The following is a 21,552-nucleotide window of genomic DNA, read 5'->3' as shown; positions in this document are numbered from 1 at the left end:
ATTTCTGGATGTATACCCAAAAGAAAGAAAAACACTCAACAGATATTTATACACCTATGTTGAGAAGAGCATTGTTCACAATAGCCAAATGGTAGAAGCAGCCAACTAGGTGTCCATTAACAGATGAACCGATAAACAGAATGTCCATAGATGCAGTGGGATGCAGCCTTAAAAAGGAAGGCAGTTTGACACATGCTACAGCACGAATAAACCTGAAGGCTTTTATGCTAAGCGAAATAAGCCAGTCACAAAAGGACAAACACTATGTAATTCCTCTTATCTGCGATTCCTAGAGTAGTCAAGTCATAGACAAAGTAGAATGGTGGTTGCCAGGAGCTGTGGGGAGGGGAAAGAAGGAGTTCCTGTCTACTGAATCCTGAATTGGTCATGGAAGATTGAAGAGCCCTGGAGGAAGATGGTCCTGATGGTTATACGACAGTGTGGCTGGACTTAATGCCCCAGAACTGTCCACTTAAAAATAGTTCAAATGATAAATTTTATGCTACATATACTTTACACGGTTTATAAAACAAAGTGAAAAAAGGAAAGATACTAGTAATGTAAGAAGTCTCGTAGTTAAGCAGCTTTACATTATACCAAGTGTTGGCACACTTTTTCTGTAGAGGGTCAGGTCATAAATAGTTAACTTTGTGGGCCGCAGAGTGTGTCCGGCAGCACCTCAGCACTGTTGTTACAGGGTGAAAGCAACCGGAGACAGCACATATGTTAATGAGCACGGCTGGTTTTCCGTAGAACTGTTTACAAAATCAAGTGGCCAGCCAGAGAACAAAGGTTTTTGCACACAGAAGTTTTTTTTTTCATGGTATTTGGTGCATTACCACCTAGTCCTGAATTAGCACTGTGCTCTTTTTGCAAATATTACTGAAGGCCTAGGCCAGCTGAATAATGTTTTACTCAGGAGGGTGTTTAAAGACTGTTGCAGCATGGTTTGTTCCAGGACTTCAAGAATGGCCAGCGGTGGGATGTCTTTTAGAATAATTCCTTGCACTAGTAGGTTAAAAATCTACTAACTAGTTAGTAGATTAGTTAACTACTAGTTAGTTAACTAGTAGGTTAAATATGTGATCTCATTAGTGTATACAGTAGCATTTTACATAAAACACAAATATCTCATATGGATTAATTTAAATGTGAAAAATAAAAACCCTAGTTTAGAAAAAACAGAAAAATTAATAGGAGGGATTTCTGTTTTCTGGTGGTAGGGAAGGGCTTTCTGACTCCAAGTCCAGAAATCTTAATGAGGAAAAAGTGTTCAGATATGATACACGAAATATATCCTTTGTGTGGCAAAAGATAGTATAATAAAAGTAAAAGGAAAAATAGCGTACACGTAAAGATCAAGCAGGTCTTGAAATCTATACTCTGAAGTGTTAACAGTGTTTGTTTTTTACAGGTTAGATACCAGGTAACCTCCTTTCTTCTGTACTGTTTAATTTTATAGAAACATGTATAACTTATAATCAGCAAAAGTAAAGATACTTCCGTTTTGGTGAAAATTATAATGCAGAAAGATAAATTGTATTTATTCTCTTTACCTAGGCAAGAATTTTTTAATAGAATGGAGAAATTTTTTGAAAGTTTCAAATAAATATTGGCATGTAAAGACTGATTTATATAGATAAAGCATGTAAACAGCTTAAAGCATGACCTGGTAGTATTTTAAAAATGAGATATATTAAAAATGTATAGCATTTTAAAAATGAGATGATAGTAAATGATATAAATGTTATATTCTTAATTTTCTTCTCTTTTTAGTTCTTTTGACATTTACTTGTATTATATCAATATTAGTTTTTCTGCTTTTACGTTTAATAAAATATATAAAGTTAACATGATTTGTTCACTCTACAAATTTGGGCAGATAAAACTCATCTTAATACAAAATTAAGTAAAATAAATGCTGTTTAATTTTAGAGCTATACTGCAAAATTCCTGGGCTGAAGTCATGGATTTAATATTGAAACCCCGTTCTGGAGGTGAGAATAAAAATAATCTTAAGGAAAAAAAAAAAGGAATATATGACTTGATATTCATGAAATTGCTTTGAATAAAAGTATAGGTACAAATTACCATCATTATTTCAAAATTTTTGCATCTTTATTTTTGTACAAGTCTTATGTATATATTAAAGACTTATAATTTATCTTTTATTTTCAGCTCTTTAGCTCAAGCTCATCTAATTTATTAACTCATAAATGAATACATTCATTTCTTTGTGCACTACAAAATCTCTGAACATATAGGAATCCAAACAGATTTCACTGGTGGTTAATTTGTTATAAAAACATAGTGTAATATAATGTAAAAACTTGGAGAAAGCAGACTGAGAATTTTTGTTTGAAGAGTTCATTAGAAATTCTAATGTCATACTGTATTGAAAAAGGATTTAAGTATCATGTTATAAATCACCAAAATAATTATGTCCACTGTGGATGATTATTCATTTGCACATTAAAAAGAGATAAGGTGGTCTAATTGTATGGAAAGTAACCCATTACATTCAACAATACAGTAGAAAAAGAGAGGGAAGGAAGAAAGGGCTGCTTAGGTTTTGTCTGATGTTGAGTCGGCTTGGCAGTCCTCAGTGGTTGGCTTTAAGTCCTGAGATGGTAGCATGAAAGCCATCTAGTTCTGTAAGCTCTCTGCCTTTCCTGTCTTTTCATTTCTGATTATTGCTCTCAGGTGAGCAGAAGCTCTTCCGAGTACCTCTGTCCCAAATAGCAGTTCCTAATTTTGTCTTCTCTGGGAAATGTTTTAAGTTATGAAAGTCTGTCTTTTGGATAAACTGTTTAATCACAGCTTTTTTTCTCCCCCACTCCAGCTGAAAAGGGGTACTTGGTTAAATGCAGGGAAGAATGGGCGAAGACCAAAGACCCAGCCGCTGCCCTCCGAAAACTACCTGTCAAAAGGTGTGTGGAAGGGCAGCTTCTCCGAGGACTTTCAAAATACGGAATGAAGAATATAGTCTCTGCATTTGGCATAGTGAGTGCAATTTGTGAAGTCAGGCCCTGACTCAAGGTCGCTTAATGCTTTGAAATTTTTATCTTTAAATTTTACTAAATTTCGAAAGAACAGAAGGTAAATAAGGCTCCCTTGGTGATCTCTGAGAGCGGTGCTACCTGAGTGATCCCTGTTTAGACCCTGGATGGTGACCGGGGAGGGCGACGGGTGCAGACAGTGGAGCGGTGATGATTAACACGGAGGGCTTGAAAAAAGCATCTGCGTGGGAAATAGTAGCTATGAGGAAGTTTGATTTAAATGAAGTATTAATATGAAGTATTAATGTCTTGGTATTTGAGAAATCAGAACCCATCATAGAGGTCATTTCTTGGTCACTTTCCAGCATCAGAATGTAACCTGCCTCAGTGAGAGGGTTACACAGTAAGTGGTCTAATTGACTACATTTTAGTGTGGTTTCTCTGGGTGCCATTTTGGTGAGTATAGCCTATATTTGTGTTTGGATACCATAATCCCAATAGACTAAAAGTTTAACTTTTAATTGTTAAGTCTTGCTTGTTGTTCCCCAGATGTACCCCCCAAAAATCAGGATTCCTGTTCGAGGAAATTAGTGGTCAATCAGTCATATAGGCTTTTGCCTTCTGTACAGTTAGAAAACACTTAGCTCTATGATTGATGTGTAAGTTCCTTGAGTTTGAAGTCTGTGTCTTTAATTTAGTGCAGGGGTCCCCAGCCCCTGGGCCACGCACTGACACCCGTCCGTGGCCTGTTAGGAGCCAGGCTGCACAGCAGGAGGTGAGCAGTGAGTGAGTGAGAGATGCTTCATTTGTATTTACAGCCACCCGCCATCTCTGGCATTGTTGCCTGAGCTCCACCTCCTGTCAGATCCATGATGGCTTAGTAAGCATAATGCACTTGGATCATCCCACCCCTCCCCACCCTCTGTGTCCGTGGAAAAATTGTCTTTCACCAAACCAGTCGCTGGTGCCAAAAAAGTTGGGAACCGCTGATGTAGAGTATGAATTCCAAAGCACTTGTTTTCTTCACATTCATGTCTGCACTGTGTGGGTACGAAACGGGAGCTGCTGCTGACTGTGAATACCTTGCAGCCTGAGGGGTTCCGCCTCTGAAATTGGTATCAGTCACTGTTTCTGTAAGCTCTTAAAAAAATGGGAGATGGAAGTTAGGAGTTTCTTATAGAAGTGCGCCACTTAACAAATGGGATGTCTTGGCAAGTACAGTTCTTCAGTATTCAGAATTTTTTTTTCTCTTGCTTGTTTTTTTTCCTCCCCTCAGATACCAAGAAATAATCGCTTAATGTACATTCACAGCTATCAGAGCTACGTGTGGAACAACATGGTGAGCAAGAGGATTGACGAGTACGGGCTGAAGCCTGTGCCCGGCGACCTTGTTCTTAAAGGAGGTAAAAGGCAGATACCATCCTTACTCAGCCCACCTTGGGGTCAGTTGTTTGACACTAGTGCTGAACATCCAGCCTGGCTTCTGGTTAAGATAGAGAGCTTGTGTCTGGTAAGCTTGAGATGAAAGGACAGTATAAGCTCAGACTGACTGGTTTGGATCTGTTATCTTTAAAGAAAAATGCTTCTGAGTTGAAAATATGCACCTTAGTCTCCATTGTCTTAACTAGGATAAGATTTGGAATAAGTGTTGCCTAAAATCCCTTTCCAGATCCTAACCTGGGTCTGTCAAATACTTCTCTACCCCTCTGAATGTACTTCAGCCTCCCTGCTGTTCTAGGTCAGCCTTGAAGAGTTTCTTTTAGTCAACACAAGACTGGAGCTCCCTTTGCTTGGGGGCTGTGATGTGCATACTCACTGCCTGACGTGTTCATAAAATGTGCAGACAGCCCCATCTGCTACGACCCGTACTGTGTGCCAGGCCTTCTAAGTAAGCCCTTTACTTTAAAGCTCACAGGATTACTGTGAAGTATGCTGTTTTTCAGACGAGGTTCAGTCACTCACCCTAAGGTTCCACAGCTGGTTTTAAAAAAAAGAGAAATTGAACTAAGTCTGAACATTTCCAAAGTCCATGTTCTCCTGGTGTAGTCTGCCCTGAAACTGTCTGGGGACAGAGCCTGCTCATCTGTAGGTGTGCCCAGTAAATCCGCTAGAGCTTATAATTTGTACAGAAATTTTAATTAATCTTTTCCTGATTTAATTTTTCCTTATCCAGTATTGGTCACATCTCGTGGGTTTTAATGTCCCCTGTGCCACCACATTTCATCCTCTAAATACTGACTGGGTTGTCTTTTTTCCCATAGTTATTCTTCTAGCAAAATGCACTCATTTGTGATAGCTTTCAAGATTGTGTTTTGTAGTATTATTTGAGGAAAAAGCTAAAAGGATTCCTAAAACATGAAGTTGCAGCTGAGAAATAGTTTAAGTTTTCTGCTTTTTCTAAATCCATATCTGTTTCTTAAATAGATAAATAGAAAAGACAGAAAGCATATATTCCAAATTAATTTCTTTAAGCCACTGAACCTGTATCAGCTTGCATTTCTTATTGCTTAGATGTATGTAATTTTAGCAGATTGGGCTCATGAAAATCCTGCCCATATTCTTAATTTATTCATTGATGTATTTTCAGCCACAGCCACCTTTATTGAGGAAGATGATGTTAATAATTACTCCATCCATGATGTGGTAATGCCTTTGCCTGGTTTTGATGTTATCTACCCCAAGCATAAAAGTAAGTTCCCTGTGTGGGGAAAATAGTTAAAGTCTAACATATTTAAGCCACTGGCACCCAAGAGTACAGAGAGAGGAAAAGAAAATCAGTATTAATTTCCATCAGACTTGAAAAAAAATGTTTAGATTTCAAATATATGTAAGCCATGTTTACTTGTAAAAGTCTCCCTCGTATGGATGCATTCAGATGGATGATTTAAATCAAGAAACCAGATCGTGGAGATTGTGGTGGTAGTGATAGTGTTGGTATTATTATTGTTGTTGCTGTTACTGTTGGCACTGTTATTTAAATTTCTGAAATTTGCTAACTCTTACTAATGATGGAAGAATTTGGAAAGCGTCACTGAGGAAGTGATTGAATAATTCTACTTTGTGGTGGTTTAGTTGCTAAGTAGTATCTAACTCTTTACAACCCCATGGACTGTAGCTCGCCAGGCTCCTCCGTCCATGGGATTCTCCAGGCAAGAATACTGGAGTGGGTTGCCATTTCCTTCTCCCAGGGATCCTCCCGACCCAGGAATCAAACCTGGGTCTCCTGCATTGCAGGCAGATTCTTTATGGACTGAGTTGCTAGGGAAGCCCCAATTCTACTTTAACATTGCTTTTTTAAAAGCTTTTTTTTTTTTTTTTTTAACCATATAAGTAATATCTGTTCATTGGACTCAGAAGTTTATAAACTGGAAACTTAGAAATTTCCAGAAGCTTAGAAAGTTTATCAACTAGAAATTCCCTACCCTTATTTCCCATGGCCCAGAGGCTGTTGAAAATTACTTTTGTACCTTCATGGATGCCATTGTTGGAGGGTGGCGGGGGGAGGATGGTTGTTCAAGGATTCAGAACTTGAAAAAAAGGAAGCAGCCCTGAGTGTGGGACCAGCTTGGTGAAACTGACCCTGAAAGTTTACTCTTCGCCCGGGCTGGTCTGTAGGAGGTGTTTTCCTGTTAAAAATCTTTTCTCTTGAGAGGGCAGAATTAGTTTACTTATTGATGTTATATTCCTTGAAGTTACAGAATGCTTAGGATTAGCACCCTTCTTTTATAAGGTAAATACTTAGGAAAGAGTTGAGTGGTTATCCTCCATTTACATGTTGACTTAATCACATTGCTGTGTGAAATTGGCCTCATGGAGGGAGAAGGATTAGAGAAGAGCGGGAGAATGAGGAAGGGAGGTGCATGCCTGAGGAGCGTGGCTTACCTGTGCTGTATGGATGGCGGGAGTGGCCCGGTGGGGAACCCAGGAGCTGGAGAAGGCAGGCACTGAGGTGCTCAGAGCCACATTTGCCCTCTTTCCAAGAGAGAAAAAGAATACATTCTTTTCTTCTTTCTGGTACCTCTTGAGGTCAGAAACGTTGGGTTAGGCAGTATCACTTACTCAGCACAGCCTCTGACAGAGCCTCTAGTGGAGACTTTGTGGCCAGGGCAGGGGCTCACAGACTGGCTGGGTGGTGGTCCAGGCATGTGGATTCATGACATAGGCTGTTGATGTCAGCGGCGCTCAATCAGAGATCCCAGCTGTCCTCATAAGTGGGTTGTGAGGTCTTTCCTTGACCCTGGTCTACCTGACATTTTTTTTACAAATGACTTGAATAAGAAATCTGATTAGCATGTTTGCAAGTAGTATTACCCAAAACAGTTAATTATATGAAAAGTAAGTATTAAAAAGGTATTTAAAGTACCACAGAGGGCATTTAATACAATTAAATGTAAATTCTCACATTTATGTTCAAAGATCAAATGTATAGATGGAAAAGGCTACTTTGGTGGTAGTGTTCATAGAAGCTATCCAGTGTTACATACAACATAAGCCTGTTACCCAAGGCAGATTAGGACTCTGTGGGGACTACAGAACATTTGGGGGAACATGTTGGTCTAGAGAAGAAATGGCTTAAAGTCCCAGTACTTAATGAACACATGTGGAAGGGAGCAATTAATCTATGTCCAAAAGCAGACAACAGAAGTCACACAAAGAGTATTTCAGCTTGGCAAAGGAAGATCTTTCCAACAATTGCATGCTTCACGAGGTAATAGCTCCCTGTGGATGGCAACGTGCAAGCAAAGGCTGGGTGCCCGTCTCTCTGTGGTGTTATAAAAAAAGATTCTACATCAGGTTCGAGGGTGAGCCAGATGGTGTTCCCAGGTCTCTTATTTTTATACATTTATTTATAACTACCTTCTTCTGGAAAGAGTTTGAGGCTCTGCATATAATCTCTTCCAACTCTGAGAACATGTAAGTTGCAGTTGAGTAATTTCTGATGAAATGGTCGTTTGTGCCTGGCTTGGGAACCTTATACCCAGATACTGTGTCTGGTGGGAGAGAGAATCTGCAAGTTGGAAACAGACCTAAAGTGGACACACCTAGTACCAGTTAGTAAGGCAGTAAATTGGAATTCCAGAGAACAGGTTGGATTATAAGTTGATGTGACTAATTTGTTAAGGTGATCTAACTGAACTTTGGTTACCTTCTTTGTAGTCAAGCTCAAGATAGCTTGCTGACATGCTGCATTCCACATAACTTTTTTGTGTTTTTTATTAGTTAGTGAAGCCTACAGGGAAATGCTCACAGCAGACAATCTTGATATTGACAACATGAGACACAAAATTAGAGATTATTCCTTATCAGGGGCCTACCGAAAGATCATTATTCGTCCTCAGAATGTCAGCTGGTGAGTAATAGTCTTGAATGAAATAGAACTGAATTACTGTGAGATTTTAAGCTTTTGCATCACGTAAATATTTTTCAGTGCTTACAGCCTGGTATATGAGTGTTATTGTTGTTATTAAATAGTATTCTCATAACTACTACTATTCAGTATTTTTAAAGTTATCAGGAGATAAATGAATTCAAATATAGTGCAAGTGGCTAAGTTTACATCTTATTGACGTTGGTAAATTATTGAAGAGATGTGCCGAGAATGAACTTTTTCCGTTTCTAAAGAGACTTGATATTTTCTAGTTCTTACTCAGAATTAGCTTTGAGTTCCACACTCTTATAATTGTTTCAATATCATGTTTCTAAAGAGAAAAAGACATTTGTATGAACCCATTTTAAAATACCTTAATACTTAGTACTATGTAAAGCTGTATTTGATAATTAAAAACTTAAAGCCTGGACCAGTTGCCCACTGTCAGGAAACTCTGTCATTTCCTTCTCTCTGTCTCCCCTTCCCCCTCGGCCTCCTCCCTCCTGTTCTCTGGATTGCGGGAAGAGGTTGGCACAGTTGTCCTTGCTCTTGCCCACTCTGGAGAGCACTTTCTCACAATGACACAGTGTTGTTCGTGGTAATAACCACTCTAGAAAAAATGTAAACGCTGTGATTAATTCAGTTGCATCTCTGCCAAGTGAAGTTTACTACATACCAAACACATACAACAGAATTTCCATCCTAGGGGAAACATCTCTCGTTTTTCACATAGATTGCCATCATCTTTCACTTTGCTGTGTAGTATTTGTATGTAAAATCTAGCCTTATTCTGTTACTGAATAGTCTCACCTAGAATTATCCACACTGGGCCTCTGTGTTTTTCTTAAGCAAATGGTGATGAGCAACCTAGTACCTGTTATAGAAATTCACATTCACATTTTTCTTCCTTTATGTGTTCTGAAGGGAAGTTGTTGCGTATGATGATCCTAAAATTCCACTCTTCAACACAGATGTGGACAACCTGGAAGGTAGACCACCACCAGTGTTTGCTTCTGGTAAGTTTACTTGGCCATCAGTTCTATGTCAACTTGGAGGTGTTTTCTCATACAGAAACATATTTTTAAAAAACTTAGCATCACTGACCACCTCCCAACCCACTCTGTGATTTCTATTTTGTGTTTTGTCATTTTAGTTTTAAGATTATAGCTGGAGGTCAATGATTAAAGCAGTGTTTTGCACTGAAAATGAATGAACATTATAGAAGGTTATAATGTCATGTGATTGAATATCCTTCCCCTCACCATAGAGAGTTAACAAAGATGAGTGAAAATCCAGCAAGAGAGTCTAAGACATTGTCTGCCTTCTCACCATCAAATTTTTGTTGCCTTTTCTTTGTCCAGTTTCGCCGTGTGGTGAAAACATTGTACATGGGTTTCCTCGTCTGTCACCCACCCTTTTTAGGAAGGGTCCAGGTAGAATTACTGTAGAGAGTCAGCTGGATCCTTTACTCACAGATCCCTTTCTTCCATGCTCCTTCTCTGGGAAGCAGGCTGGGGAAAGGACCACAGTTCTTTCTGTATGGAGATTACGTGACTCATACCAGGCTGTCTGCAGCTGCCTTACTTTTCTGTCTGTTGTCTCCTTTCTTGCCTGGCAGAAGGCAAATACAGAGCTCTGAAGATGGATTTTTCTCTCCCTCCTTCTACCTACGCGACCATGGCCATTCGCGAAGTGCTTAAAATGGATACCAGCATCAAGAACCAGACCCAGCTGAATACCACCTGGCTCCGCTGAGGCCTGTGTCCCCGTATTAGAAAATGCAGACTTGTGTTTGCTGGCTTCCTGTTCATTTTCCTCTGAGTGCAGGCCCCTGTGTAGATTTGGGATCTTTGTAGTAAAAGACTATTTGTATTTTTCCAAGTTTTTATTAGCTTAATTTGCAGTATTTGTACATATATAGAAATCGTGAGGATCCTCACTCTAGTTCAGAGAATATAAATTGGTTAGAATATATTTCAGGTGCTTAAATCATAGCAAAATGTCAGCTTTTATTGGCTTTATAATCATTTTAAAGAAATTTGGTTTAAGGTAGCAGTTTTACATTTTGCTACATTCTTGAAGGGCAGTAGGAATTTTTAATGCATCTCTGAATGTATACATAACAATGCATTTTAAAAGAAAATGCAATGAAACAAATATTGACTATGGATAATAATTAGTGACACCCCTCCCCTCAAAAAAAGCCTATAAATATAAATAACAGTACTTACGCTCATATTAATGGTGGTAAAACATCCACAGGTTTATAAACACAAAAGTGATTATTATTATCCATGAACCAGGTTCAACTAAGTGTATATAGACTTTCCGGTTGCAATAGCTTTTGCATTTATTATCATTGCCTTGCAGGAGAGTTGCATCAATAGGGCTTTTTTTCTTTATGTAAACATGTGCAGCTATTTTCAGTTAAGGTCTACTTTTTACTTGAGGTGCCTTTTATGTTAACTCTTCCCTCTGGACTGACATTTGCCCAAAAATAAATGATAGAGAAGAAAACTTTTGCAAACTTAATAAGGGCTCCTCCTATCAGCAGCTTCCCTTTGTTACCCATGGCGGAGGTCTTTCCAGTTCTGGCCATGCATCAAACTGTGCTCTGGTACAAAAGCATAAATATGCCTTTCCAAGGGTGTGTGACATTATGGTATCAATTTTTATTTTCTATCATTTCTAGAACCAAATATAATAAATCTTTTTAAAAACTCTGTCCTACTGGTAATATTAATAAATGACATAAAAACCTAAAACTGAATGCAAATGAGAATCTTGGCCCTGCCAAAGGCAAAGAACCAGGTAAACAAGGGCTCCTCAGAAACGGTGCGTCATGACCGAGTGTTGGGTAATGACAGCATGTGGAATTGTAGGGCTGACAGACCCTGTGAAACTGGAGGCAAGGTGATTCTTACAGTAGCATGACTCACTTGCCTTCCAGCGTGCTTTCTTGATGGAAGAGACAGGGATGGAGAAAAGCTGTCCTGCCAGGAGCATCACACCAGTGGAGTGTGGATGTTGTTCATCCTCTCTCTGGCAGTGGAAACAAGGTGGAAAACTGTTACTGTAGCACTGGCATTTTAATGATGTCCTTCACATTGTAGAGGTTAAAAAGGTTAGAACTCTCCTGTAAATTAGCCTTTCAGCTGGCTAGTTTCTAAAGAATCTTTTGCCCCACAAGGACCATAAGTGTTAAATGTATATTGGACTGTTTGTACTTTCCAGTGCTAGCAAGTTATTCTTCATCAAACTGATTAGTGAGAGTGTTTATTATGGGAACCATGGTCCGTCTAGTCAAGGCTATGGTTTTTCCTGTGGTCATGTATAGATGTGAGAGTTGGACTGTGAAGAAGGCTGAGCGCCAAAGAATTGATGCTTTTGAACTGTGGTGCTGGAAAAGACTCTTGAGAGTCCCTTGGACTGCAGGGAGATCCAACCAGTCCATTCTGAAGGACATCAGCCCTGGGATTTCTTTGGAAGGAATGATGCTAAAGCTGAAACTCCAGTACTTTGGCCACCTCATGCAAAGAGTTGACTCATTGGAAAAGACTCTGATGTTGGGAGGGATTGGGGGCAGGAGGAGAAGGGGACGACAGAGGATGAGATGGCTGGATGGCATCACTGACTCGATGGACATGAGTCTGAGTGAACTCCGGGAGTTGGTGATGGACAGGGAGGCCTGGCATGCTGCAATTCATGGGGTCACAAAGAGTCGGACATGACTGAGCGACTGATCTGATCTGATCTGAACTCTACATATTGCAAGTACATTCAGTACTTCTGCATTTATAAATTTACATTACCCCCCAGAAAAGAAGTGAGGCTAAACTTACGGTTTCTTCATTTTTGAAATACGTATGGCTCTTTGTGACAAGTTAAGTCTCCTGGCTGCATAAGCCGATTACCAGTTTGTATATGTCTCCTCTTAAACACCAGTGGGAAATAATGGTTCACGGCAGACTCTCAGAGCCATTTTGAGACTCGGGGACAATTAATCCTAGGGACTTGGTTGACTGGGAGAAGTCATTGCCTTAGCATTTTGTTCTTAACACTTGGAGGCGAGTGACAGGATTCCTGAGGCAGATTAATGAAGCCTGGCAGCAACTTCATCCTTAACATAAAAGTATCTTTGGGAAAAAAAAAAATCTTTGTTTCCTAAATTTTTACCTGAAAGTAATAATAAATGATGAATATTTCTTATTATAATGTGAAAGCAGTCTATTTACTAATAGAAAAGTAAGCTCAGTAATCGTAGTCTGACCAACTGTTTTGTTCATGGTTTTATGTAGTAGATAATAACTAGACAGCTATGACACTAATAAAAATTGTTTTTTTCCTGGTTGATTCTTGAATCAACTGAAAAATTGGTAGCAGCTGCAACAGCCCATCCATACTTAAAAGTCTACCAGTTGTTCCAAGCTGTACAGACTAGCACAAACTGGTATGTATTTGCCCTGAGATGCATTTTGTGGCCAGTTTTGAACTAAAAAATAAGGGTATGGGTGTGGGTACATAATACAAAATAGAATATATGTAAATGCTACACTAACTTTTTATCTGTGCTAATGTGTGTACATGTGGTATTTTGAGACATAAAAGCAGTCTAGGAGCATTGTATTCTATGGTTAGCATGGGTGAAAATATAATTGAAGAACCTCAAAGCCATGGATGGCCAGGTTTTGCCCTTCATAAATTGAAGAGCGTACTTGCAAAACAAAGGATAATTGAAAGGTTTTTCTTTATTCAGTGAAATCTGCTTTCCTATTTTATGGGGCTACATTCCTGTAGGATAAAACTTCTGTTCTGAATGGCAAACTCCGTGGAAAGTCAAGGAAAAAGTATGGATGTTGTCTCCAGGGGAAAGAAAAGGGTAAAGCGTGTGTACACTCAATGCACACACACACATGTGCCAACTTTGCATACACTTTTCTGCACTTCAGTGTAATATTCAGCTAAGACCCCCGACTCTGAATAAGTGCTTTCCAGACCTTAATGTGCATAGGAATCACCTGGTCTTGTTACAGTGCCCGATATTTCAGCAAGTCCAGGTAGATTTGCGTTTCTAACAAAGCTCCAGAGGTGCTTACGCTACTGGTCTGCACGCCACATTTGGGGAAGCAAGACCTGTGTGCTGGGCAGTACGGCAGCCACTTGCCACGTGTGGTTAATTTAAATTTAACTGAAAATAAAACGTAAAATTGAGTTTCCCAGTCACACTAGGCACAGTTCAAGAGCCCCATAGCCATATGTGTGGCTAGTAAGACAGCACTGCTCTGGATAACAAATCTGCCCCTCAAGATACACGGGAGGTACAACACCCAGTGATGCTAATGATGAAAGGCAAATGCTCAGGTAAATACATTCCCCAGGTGCAAGTGGGGTTACAGTGCTGCTAGATCCAGGGCTTACACTGATGGCTTAACCAGAAAAAAGTCTTAACTGCTGTCATTAAAAACTTTCCTTCTTGGCTGGCACACATTATAGCTTCTTATGAAAGCAACAGCTACAGAAAGCAAGAAGGGTTGAAGGGTTCATATGATCTGTTGTCTTGAGGAGTACTTGATGACTGTTACAGCTTTTTCACCCATACTGAAGACTCCTGCCAAGTGACCAGTATATAAAAGAGGTGGCAACAGAGAGCTGTAATGGGAGAAGTTATTCAGAGCCCTGTTCTCTGATACATACTTACCATCCCCAGAAAAGCTCTAAATGTTTTTCTAGAGCAACTCTACCCAATAGAAATACCGTGTGAGCTGCATGTGTAATTTAGAATGTTCTAATAATCACATTGGTTCTGTTTCAAAATACCGTGTACATTTTACACTTAACAACACATCTCAGTTTGGATTAGCCACATTTCAGTATTCAATAGCCACTTGTGGCCAATGGCTACCATATTAGACAATAAGGTTTTGAAAGATCACTTCTTTATTGCATGACATTGGTATAGTGGTAAATTTGTCTTCAGTACTCAGGTTTAACTTGTAAAACTGGGAATATGTAAGTTTGGAGTAAGACTGGTTAAATGTGATTTTGAAATGCTTAATAGATGATTACATTTTATGGTGATTGGGAGTAAATATTTTTGCTATGGGAGCACATAACAAACATGACTGTTAATAGATGCGAAATATTTTAGGATGCTTGAAATTTTCCTTAAGCAGTTCTGATGACACCGTGTAATTTTCTCTCCTCTGAATAATGCAGAGCTAATCCCTAGTGCAACTTCTTTTTAGATTTTAGATTCCAAATATATGGAATGTGAATTGAGCTTTCAGGGACGAGAGTGAGGATTTTGTGACTGGTTAGCATATAAAGCGTGGGAACTCAGGTTGTTTGTACAGATGTGGTAAGGTGATTGAAGCAGGGCTGAAGTTTTTGCCTTGTTTTTGCTTATAGCTTTTGTTGGGATATATTTCATATATTGTACAGTTCACTTATTTAAAGTATATAATTCAGGGGTTTTTAGTATATTCACAGTTGTGCAGCCATCCCCACAATCAATTTTACAATACTTCTATCACCCCAAAAAAGAAACCCCATACCCATCAGCAGTCGCTTTCTATGCCCCGCCCCTGGCAACCACCATCCTGGCAAGAACTACTTTCAGTCTCTATAGATTTGTCTGTTCTGGTCATTTGTATAAATGAAATGATACAATATGTGATCTTTTGTAGCTGATTTCTTTCACTTACCTTGTGTATTCAAGTTTCATGCATGGTGTAGTAAATATCAGCACTTCATTCCACTTTGTTACTGTCATTCAGTCGCTAAGTCGTGTCTGACTTTTTGCAACCCCATGGACTGTGGCACACCAGCCTTTCCTGTCCTTCACCATCTCCCAGAGTTTGCACAAACTCATGTCCACTAAGTCGATGATGCCATCCAGCCATCTCGTCCTCTCTCCCCTTCTCCTCCTTTTGCTTTCAATCTTTCCCAACATTAGGGTGTTTTCCAATAAATCGACTCTTCAGATGACTAAAGTATTGGAACTTCATCGTCAGTCCCTCCAATGAATATTCAGGGTTGATTTCCTTTAGGATTGACTGGTTTGATCTCCCTGCTGTCCAAGGGACTCTAAAGAGTCATCTCCAGTACCAAAATTTGAAAGCATCAATTTTTTGGCTCTCAGCCTTCTTTGTGGTCCAACTCTCACATCTGTACCTGACTACTGGAAAAACCATAGCTTTGACTATATGGATCTTTGTTGGCAAAGTGATGTCTCTGCTTTTTAATACATTGTCTATGTTTGTCATAGCTTTTCTTCCAAGGAGGAAGTGTCTTTCGTGGCTGCAGTCACCATCTACAGTGATTTTGGAGTCCAAGAAAATAAAATCTCCCACTGTTTTCACTTTGGGACTGGATGCCATGATCTTAGTTTTTTGGATGTTGAGAGCTTTAAGCCAGCTTTTTCACTCTCCTTTTTCACCTTTGTCAAGAGGCTCTTTATTTCCTGTTTGCTTTCCGCCATTAGAGTGGGTATCATCTGTATATTTGAGGTTGTTGATATTTCTGCCAGCAGTCTTGATTCTGGCTTGTTATTTATCTAGCCCAGCATTTTGCATGATGTACTCTGCATGTAAATTAAATAAGCAGGTTGACAATATACAGCCTTGACATACTTCTTTCCCAATTTTGAACCAGTCTGTAGTTCAATGTCTGGTTCTAATTGTTGATTCTTGACCTGCACACAGGTTTCTCAGGAGGCAGGTAAGATGGTCTGGTATTCCCATCTCTAAGAATTTTCCACAGTTTGTTGTGATCCACAGAGTCAAAGGCTTTAGTGCAGTCAATGAAGCAGATGTTTTTCAGGAATTCTCTTTCTTTTTCTGTGATCCAATGATGTTGGAAATTTGATCTCTGGTTCCTCTGCCTTTTCTAAATCCAGCTTGAATATCTGGAAGTTCTCAGTTCACATACTATTGAAGCCTAGCTTGAAGGATTTTGAACATTACTTGCTAGCATGTGAAATAAGTGCAATTGTGCAGTAGTTTGAACATTCTTTGGCATTGCCCTTCTTTGGGACTGGAATGAAAGCTGACTTTTTCCAGTTCTGTGGCCACTTCTGAGTTTTCCAACATTGCTGGCATATTGCGTGCAGCACTATAGTATCATCTTCTAGGATTTTAAATAGCTCACCTGGAATTCCATCACTCCCACTAGCTTTGTTCATAGTAATATTTCTAAGGCCCATTTGATTTCACACTAGGATGTCTGGCTCTAAGTGAGTGACCATACCATCATGGTTATCCAGGTCATTGAGACCTTTTTTGTATAGTTCTTCCTGTGTATTCTTTCCACTTCTTAATATCTTACACTTCTGTTGAGTCTTTGCCATTTCTGTCCTTTACTATTTCTTTGCATGAAATGTTCTCGGTACCTCCAGTTTTCTTGAAGAGATCTCTATTCTTTCCCTTTCTATTGTTTGCCTCTATTTCTTTGCATTGTTCACTTAAGGCTTTCTTTCTTATCTCTCCTTGCTATTCTCTGGAACTCTGCATTCAGTTGGGTATATCTTTGCCTTTTACTTTTCTTTCCACAGCTATTTATAAGGCCTCCTCAGACAACCATTTTGCCTTGTTGAATTTTTTGTTTCCTTTGGGATGGTTTTGGTCACCATCCCATTGTTGCATTGTTGCAAACTTCCATCCATAGTTCTTCAGGCAATCTGTCTACCAGATCTAATCCCTTGAACCTATTCATCACTTCAACTGTATAATCATAAGGGATTTGATTTAGGTCATAACTGAATGGCCTAATGGTTTTCCCTACTTTCTTCAATTTAAGCCTGAGTTTTGCAATAAGGTGCTCATGATCTGAGCCACAGTCAGCTCCAGGTCTTGTTTTTGCTGACTGTATAGCATTTCTCAATCTTCGGCTGCAAAGAATATAATCAATCTGATTTTGACATTGACCATCTGGTGATGTCCTTGTGTAGAGTCTTCTCTTGTGTTGTTGGAAGAGGGTGTTTGCTATGACCTTGGCAAAACTGTTAGCCTTTGCCCTGCTTCATTTTGTACTCCAAGACCAAATTTGCCTGTTACTCCAGGTATCTCTTCCTACTTTTGCATTCCAGTCCCTTTTGATGAAAAGGACATCTTCTGGTGTTAGCTCTAGAAGGTTGGTAGGTCTTCACAGAACCTTTCAACTTCAACTTCTTCCACATCAGTAGTTGGGAAATAGATTTGTATTATTGTAATGGTAAATGGTTTGCCTTGAAAACAACTGAGATATTTCTGTTGTTTTTGAGATTGCACCCAATTACTGCATTTGGACTCTTGTTGCCTGAGGGCTACTCCATTTCTTCTAATGGCTTCTTGCCCACAGTAATAGATACAATGGTCATCTGAATTAAATTTGCCCATTCCCATTCATTTTAGTTCACTGATTCCTAAAATGTCGATATTCACTCTTGCCATTTCCTGCTTGACCATGTCCAGTTTACTTTGATTCATGGACCTAACATTCCAGGTTCCTATGCAATATTTATTGCTCTTTACAGCGTCGGACTTTACTTTAACCATCAGACACATCCACAACTGAGTGTCACTTCTGCTTTGATTCAGCCTCTTCATACTTTCTGGAACTATTTCTCCACACTTCCCCAGTAGCATATTGGACACCTGCCAACCTGTGAAGCTCATCTTCGGTTGTGATATCTTTCTGTCTTTTCATACTGTTCACGGGGTTCTTGAGGCAAGAATACTGAAGTGGTTTGACATTCCCTTCTCTAGTGGACCATGTTTTGTCAAAGCTCTCTACCATGACCCGTCTGTCTTGGGTGGTGCTACATGGCATTACTCATAACTTCATTGAGTTATGCAAGCCCCTTCACCAAGACAAGGCTGTGATCCATCATTCCTTTCTGTTGCCACATAATACTCCATGTGTGAATGTGCCACATTTTGTTTATCCATTCATCAATTGATGGATTTCTGCGTTGTTTCCATCTTTTAGCTGACATGAATAATGCTACTATAAACAGTTTTGTTCAAGTTTCTGTTATGATGTATGTTATTATTTCTTATGAATATATAGCTAGGAGTTGAATTGCCAGGTCATATAGGAGCTCTGTGTTTAATCTTTTGATAAATTGCCATACTGTTTTCCAAAACATCATTTTACACTCTCACCAGAAGTGTAAGAAGATTCTAGTTCTCCACATCCTCAGCAACACTTTTATCTGATTATGGCCACCCTAGTGGTTGTGAAGTTATATCTCATTGTGGTTTTGATTTGCATTTCCCTCATGACTAATTCTGGAGAAGGCAATGGCACCCCACTCCAGTACTCCTGCCTGGAGAATCGAAGTGACTTAGCAGCATGACTAATTCAGAGAAGGCAATGGCAACCCACTCCAGTACTCTTGCCTGGAAAATCCCATGGACGGAGGAGCCTGGTAGGCTGCAGTCCATGGGGTCGCTAAGAGTTGTGCACGACTGAGCGACTTCACTTTCACTTTTCACTTTCATGCACTGGAGAGGGAATTGGCAACCCACTCCAGTATTCTTGCCTGGTGAATCCCAGGGACAGAGGAGCCTAGTGGGCTGCCGTCTATGGGGTCGCACGGAGTCGGACACGACTGAAGCGACTTAGCAGCAGTAGCAGCAGCATGACTAATTGGGCTTCCCAGATGGCACAGTGGAAAAGAATCCACCTGCCATTGCAGGAGATGCAAGAGACATGGGTTCAATCCCTGGGTTGGGAAGATCCCCTGGAGAAGGGAAAGCCTATCCACTCCAGTTCTTGCCTGGAGAATTCCATGGACAGTGGAGCCTGGCAGGCTACAGTCCCAAGGGGTGGCAGAGAGTTGAACAGAAATAGTTTTCAACATAGAAGATCTGATTTTAACCAAGACAAAATATTTCACTCTCAAAAACCTTCGTCTAGAAGACACAGTTACTTCATTTGACAAGGAAGCCATCATCCACTGACTTAACCCTTTGGAAAGATGATATTGCCTTAGTTGACTCTAATACTCTGTCTAATAATGTGGAGCTAAAGCCTGTCTTGTTTCTTTTCCTGGGCCATCTTGGCTTTTTAGAGCCAGGCCCTTGTGCTTTAGAGAGGAAGAAGTAATGATGTGAGTAAGTCCAAAAAGTAAAAACTCAAACTTAGACATTGCTTACTTTAAATATAACATAGCTTACTGATACCTCTAATTCTATAAAGAAAATGTATGCATTATTCGTACCCCAGATATTTATTGCATTCCTGGTACAGGCATGCCTCATTTTACTGTATTTCACAGAAACTGTGTTTTTTACAAATTGAAGGTTTGTAGCAGCCCTATGTGGATCAAGTCTATTGGCGTCATTTTTCCTACAGCATATACTCATTTCATAGCTCTGTCACATTTCGGTCATTCTTACAATATTTCAATTTTTTCATTATTATATTTGTTATGGTGATCTGTGACCTTGATGTTACTCTTGTAATTGTTTTGGGATGCCATAGACTACAACCATGTAATATACATGTTATATATATATAACGTGTTATATATTTATATATAATATAACATGCTTATAATACATGTTATATGTGTTCTGATTGCTCCACTGCCAGCTGTTCCCCCGTCTCCCTCCATCTCCTCAGCCTCCCTATTCCCTGAGACACAACTATTGAAATTAGGCCAGTTAATAACCCTACTATGGCTTCTAAGTGTTCAAGTGAAAGGAAGAGTCATATGTCTCACTTTAAATCAAAAGCTGGAATCAAATAAACAGCAAGGAAAATATGTTTAAAGTTGAAAGCTAGGCCTTTTGTGCCAAACAGCTAGCCAAGTTGTAAATGCAAAGAAATTTGAACGAAATTAAAAGTGCTACTTCAGTGAACATGTGAATGATTAGAAAGGGAAACAACCTTATTGCTGATAGATAAAGTTTTAGAGATGTGGATAGAAGATGAAGCCAGCCACAACATTGCCCTAAGCCAAGTCTAATCCAGACCAAGGTGCTAACTGTCTCTTTGAAGACTGTGAGAGGTGAGGAAGCTTCAGAAGAAAACTGAACCTAGCAGAGGTTGGTTCATGAAGTTTAAGGAACTATGCCGTCTCCATAGCATAGAATTTCAAGGTGAAGCAACAAATCTTAATGTAGAAGTTCCAGCCATTTTCCAGATCACGCTCAGGTAATTAATGAAGTTGGCTACATTACGCAACAGATTTTCAGTATAGACAAAAACAGCCTTTTGTTGGAAGAAGATACCATCTAGAACTGTCAGCTATGAGAGAGGCGAAGCCATTGCCTAGTTTCAAAAGACAGGATGAAGACTCTTGTTAAGGGCTAATGCAGCTGGTGTCCCTAAGTTGAAACCAGTGTTCTTTTACCATTCCAAAAACTCCTAAGGCTCTTAAAAACTATGCTCAGTCTACTCTGCCTGTGCTGTATAAGTGGAACAACAAAGCCCGCATGGTAGCACATCTGTTTACAGCGTGGTTTACTGAATATGTGAAGCACACTGTGGAGACTTAACTGCTCAGAAAAAAAAGATTCCTTTCCATAGTTAGGAAGCTTGGGATGGACATGCACACATGACTGTATTTAAAATGGATAACCAGTAAGGACTTAACTGCATTGCACAGGGAACTCTGTTTAGTTTCACGTGGCAGCCTGGATAGGAGTGGAGTTTAGGGGAGAATGCTACATGTATATGTATGGCTGAGTCCCCTTGTTCACCCAAAACTATCACGTTGATAGCTTATACCCCAATACAAAATTTTGTTTTTTTTTTTAAAGATTCCTTTCAAAATATTACTATGTATTTACAAAACACTTGGTTATCCAAGAGCTCTGATGTAGATGTGTGGCGAATTTAAAAGTTGTTTTCATGCTTGCTAACAGAACATCCATTCTATGTTCAAGGAATAATTTCAACTTTTAAGTCTTATTATTGAAGAAATACATTTTGTAAGGCCCTAACTAATATAGGTTGTGATTCCTCTGATGGATCTGGCCAAAATAAATTGAAAGCCTAGAAAGGATTCACCATTCTCGGTGCCATTGAGAACATTCTTGATTGGTGGGGAGAACCAAAATATCAGCATTCACAGGAATTTGGAAGAAATTGATTCCAACACTCAGGGATAATATTAGGAGAGCTCAAGACTTTATAATGGAGAAGTAATTGCAAACATGGTAGAAGTAACAGGAGAGCTAGAATTAGAAGTGGAGG

General features: G+C 39.5%; 1 protein-coding gene across 2 annotated transcripts in view; it reads left to right on the top strand.

The window, feature by feature from the left end:
- PUS7 (pseudouridine synthase 7) overlaps nt 1-11,092 on the top strand; it is a 53,668-nt gene extending 42,576 nt beyond the window's left edge. For both annotated transcript variants that reach the window (XM_019958655.2, XM_070787719.1), the window contains 7 exons: nt 1,936-1,997; nt 2,843-3,003; nt 4,276-4,402; nt 5,587-5,688; nt 8,220-8,349; nt 9,292-9,383; nt 9,986-11,092. In XM_019958655.2, the coding sequence (XP_019814214.2) occupies nt 1,936-1,997; nt 2,843-3,003; nt 4,276-4,402; nt 5,587-5,688; nt 8,220-8,349; nt 9,292-9,383; nt 9,986-10,122 (811 nt within the window). In that variant the 3' untranslated portion in view covers nt 10,123-11,092. The remainder of the gene's footprint in view (nt 1-1,935; nt 1,998-2,842; nt 3,004-4,275; nt 4,403-5,586; nt 5,689-8,219; nt 8,350-9,291; nt 9,384-9,985) is intronic.
- The last annotated feature ends 10,460 nt before the right edge of the window (nt 11,093-21,552 follow it).

This window comes from Bos indicus, chromosome 4 (genome assembly GCF_029378745.1).
Source record: "Bos indicus isolate NIAB-ARS_2022 breed Sahiwal x Tharparkar chromosome 4, NIAB-ARS_B.indTharparkar_mat_pri_1.0, whole genome shotgun sequence".
NCBI classification, from domain to species: Eukaryota; Metazoa; Chordata; class Mammalia; order Artiodactyla; family Bovidae; genus Bos; species Bos indicus.
The sequence above is the reverse complement of the archived record's forward strand: the minus strand, read 5'-3'. Positions and strand labels throughout refer to the sequence as shown.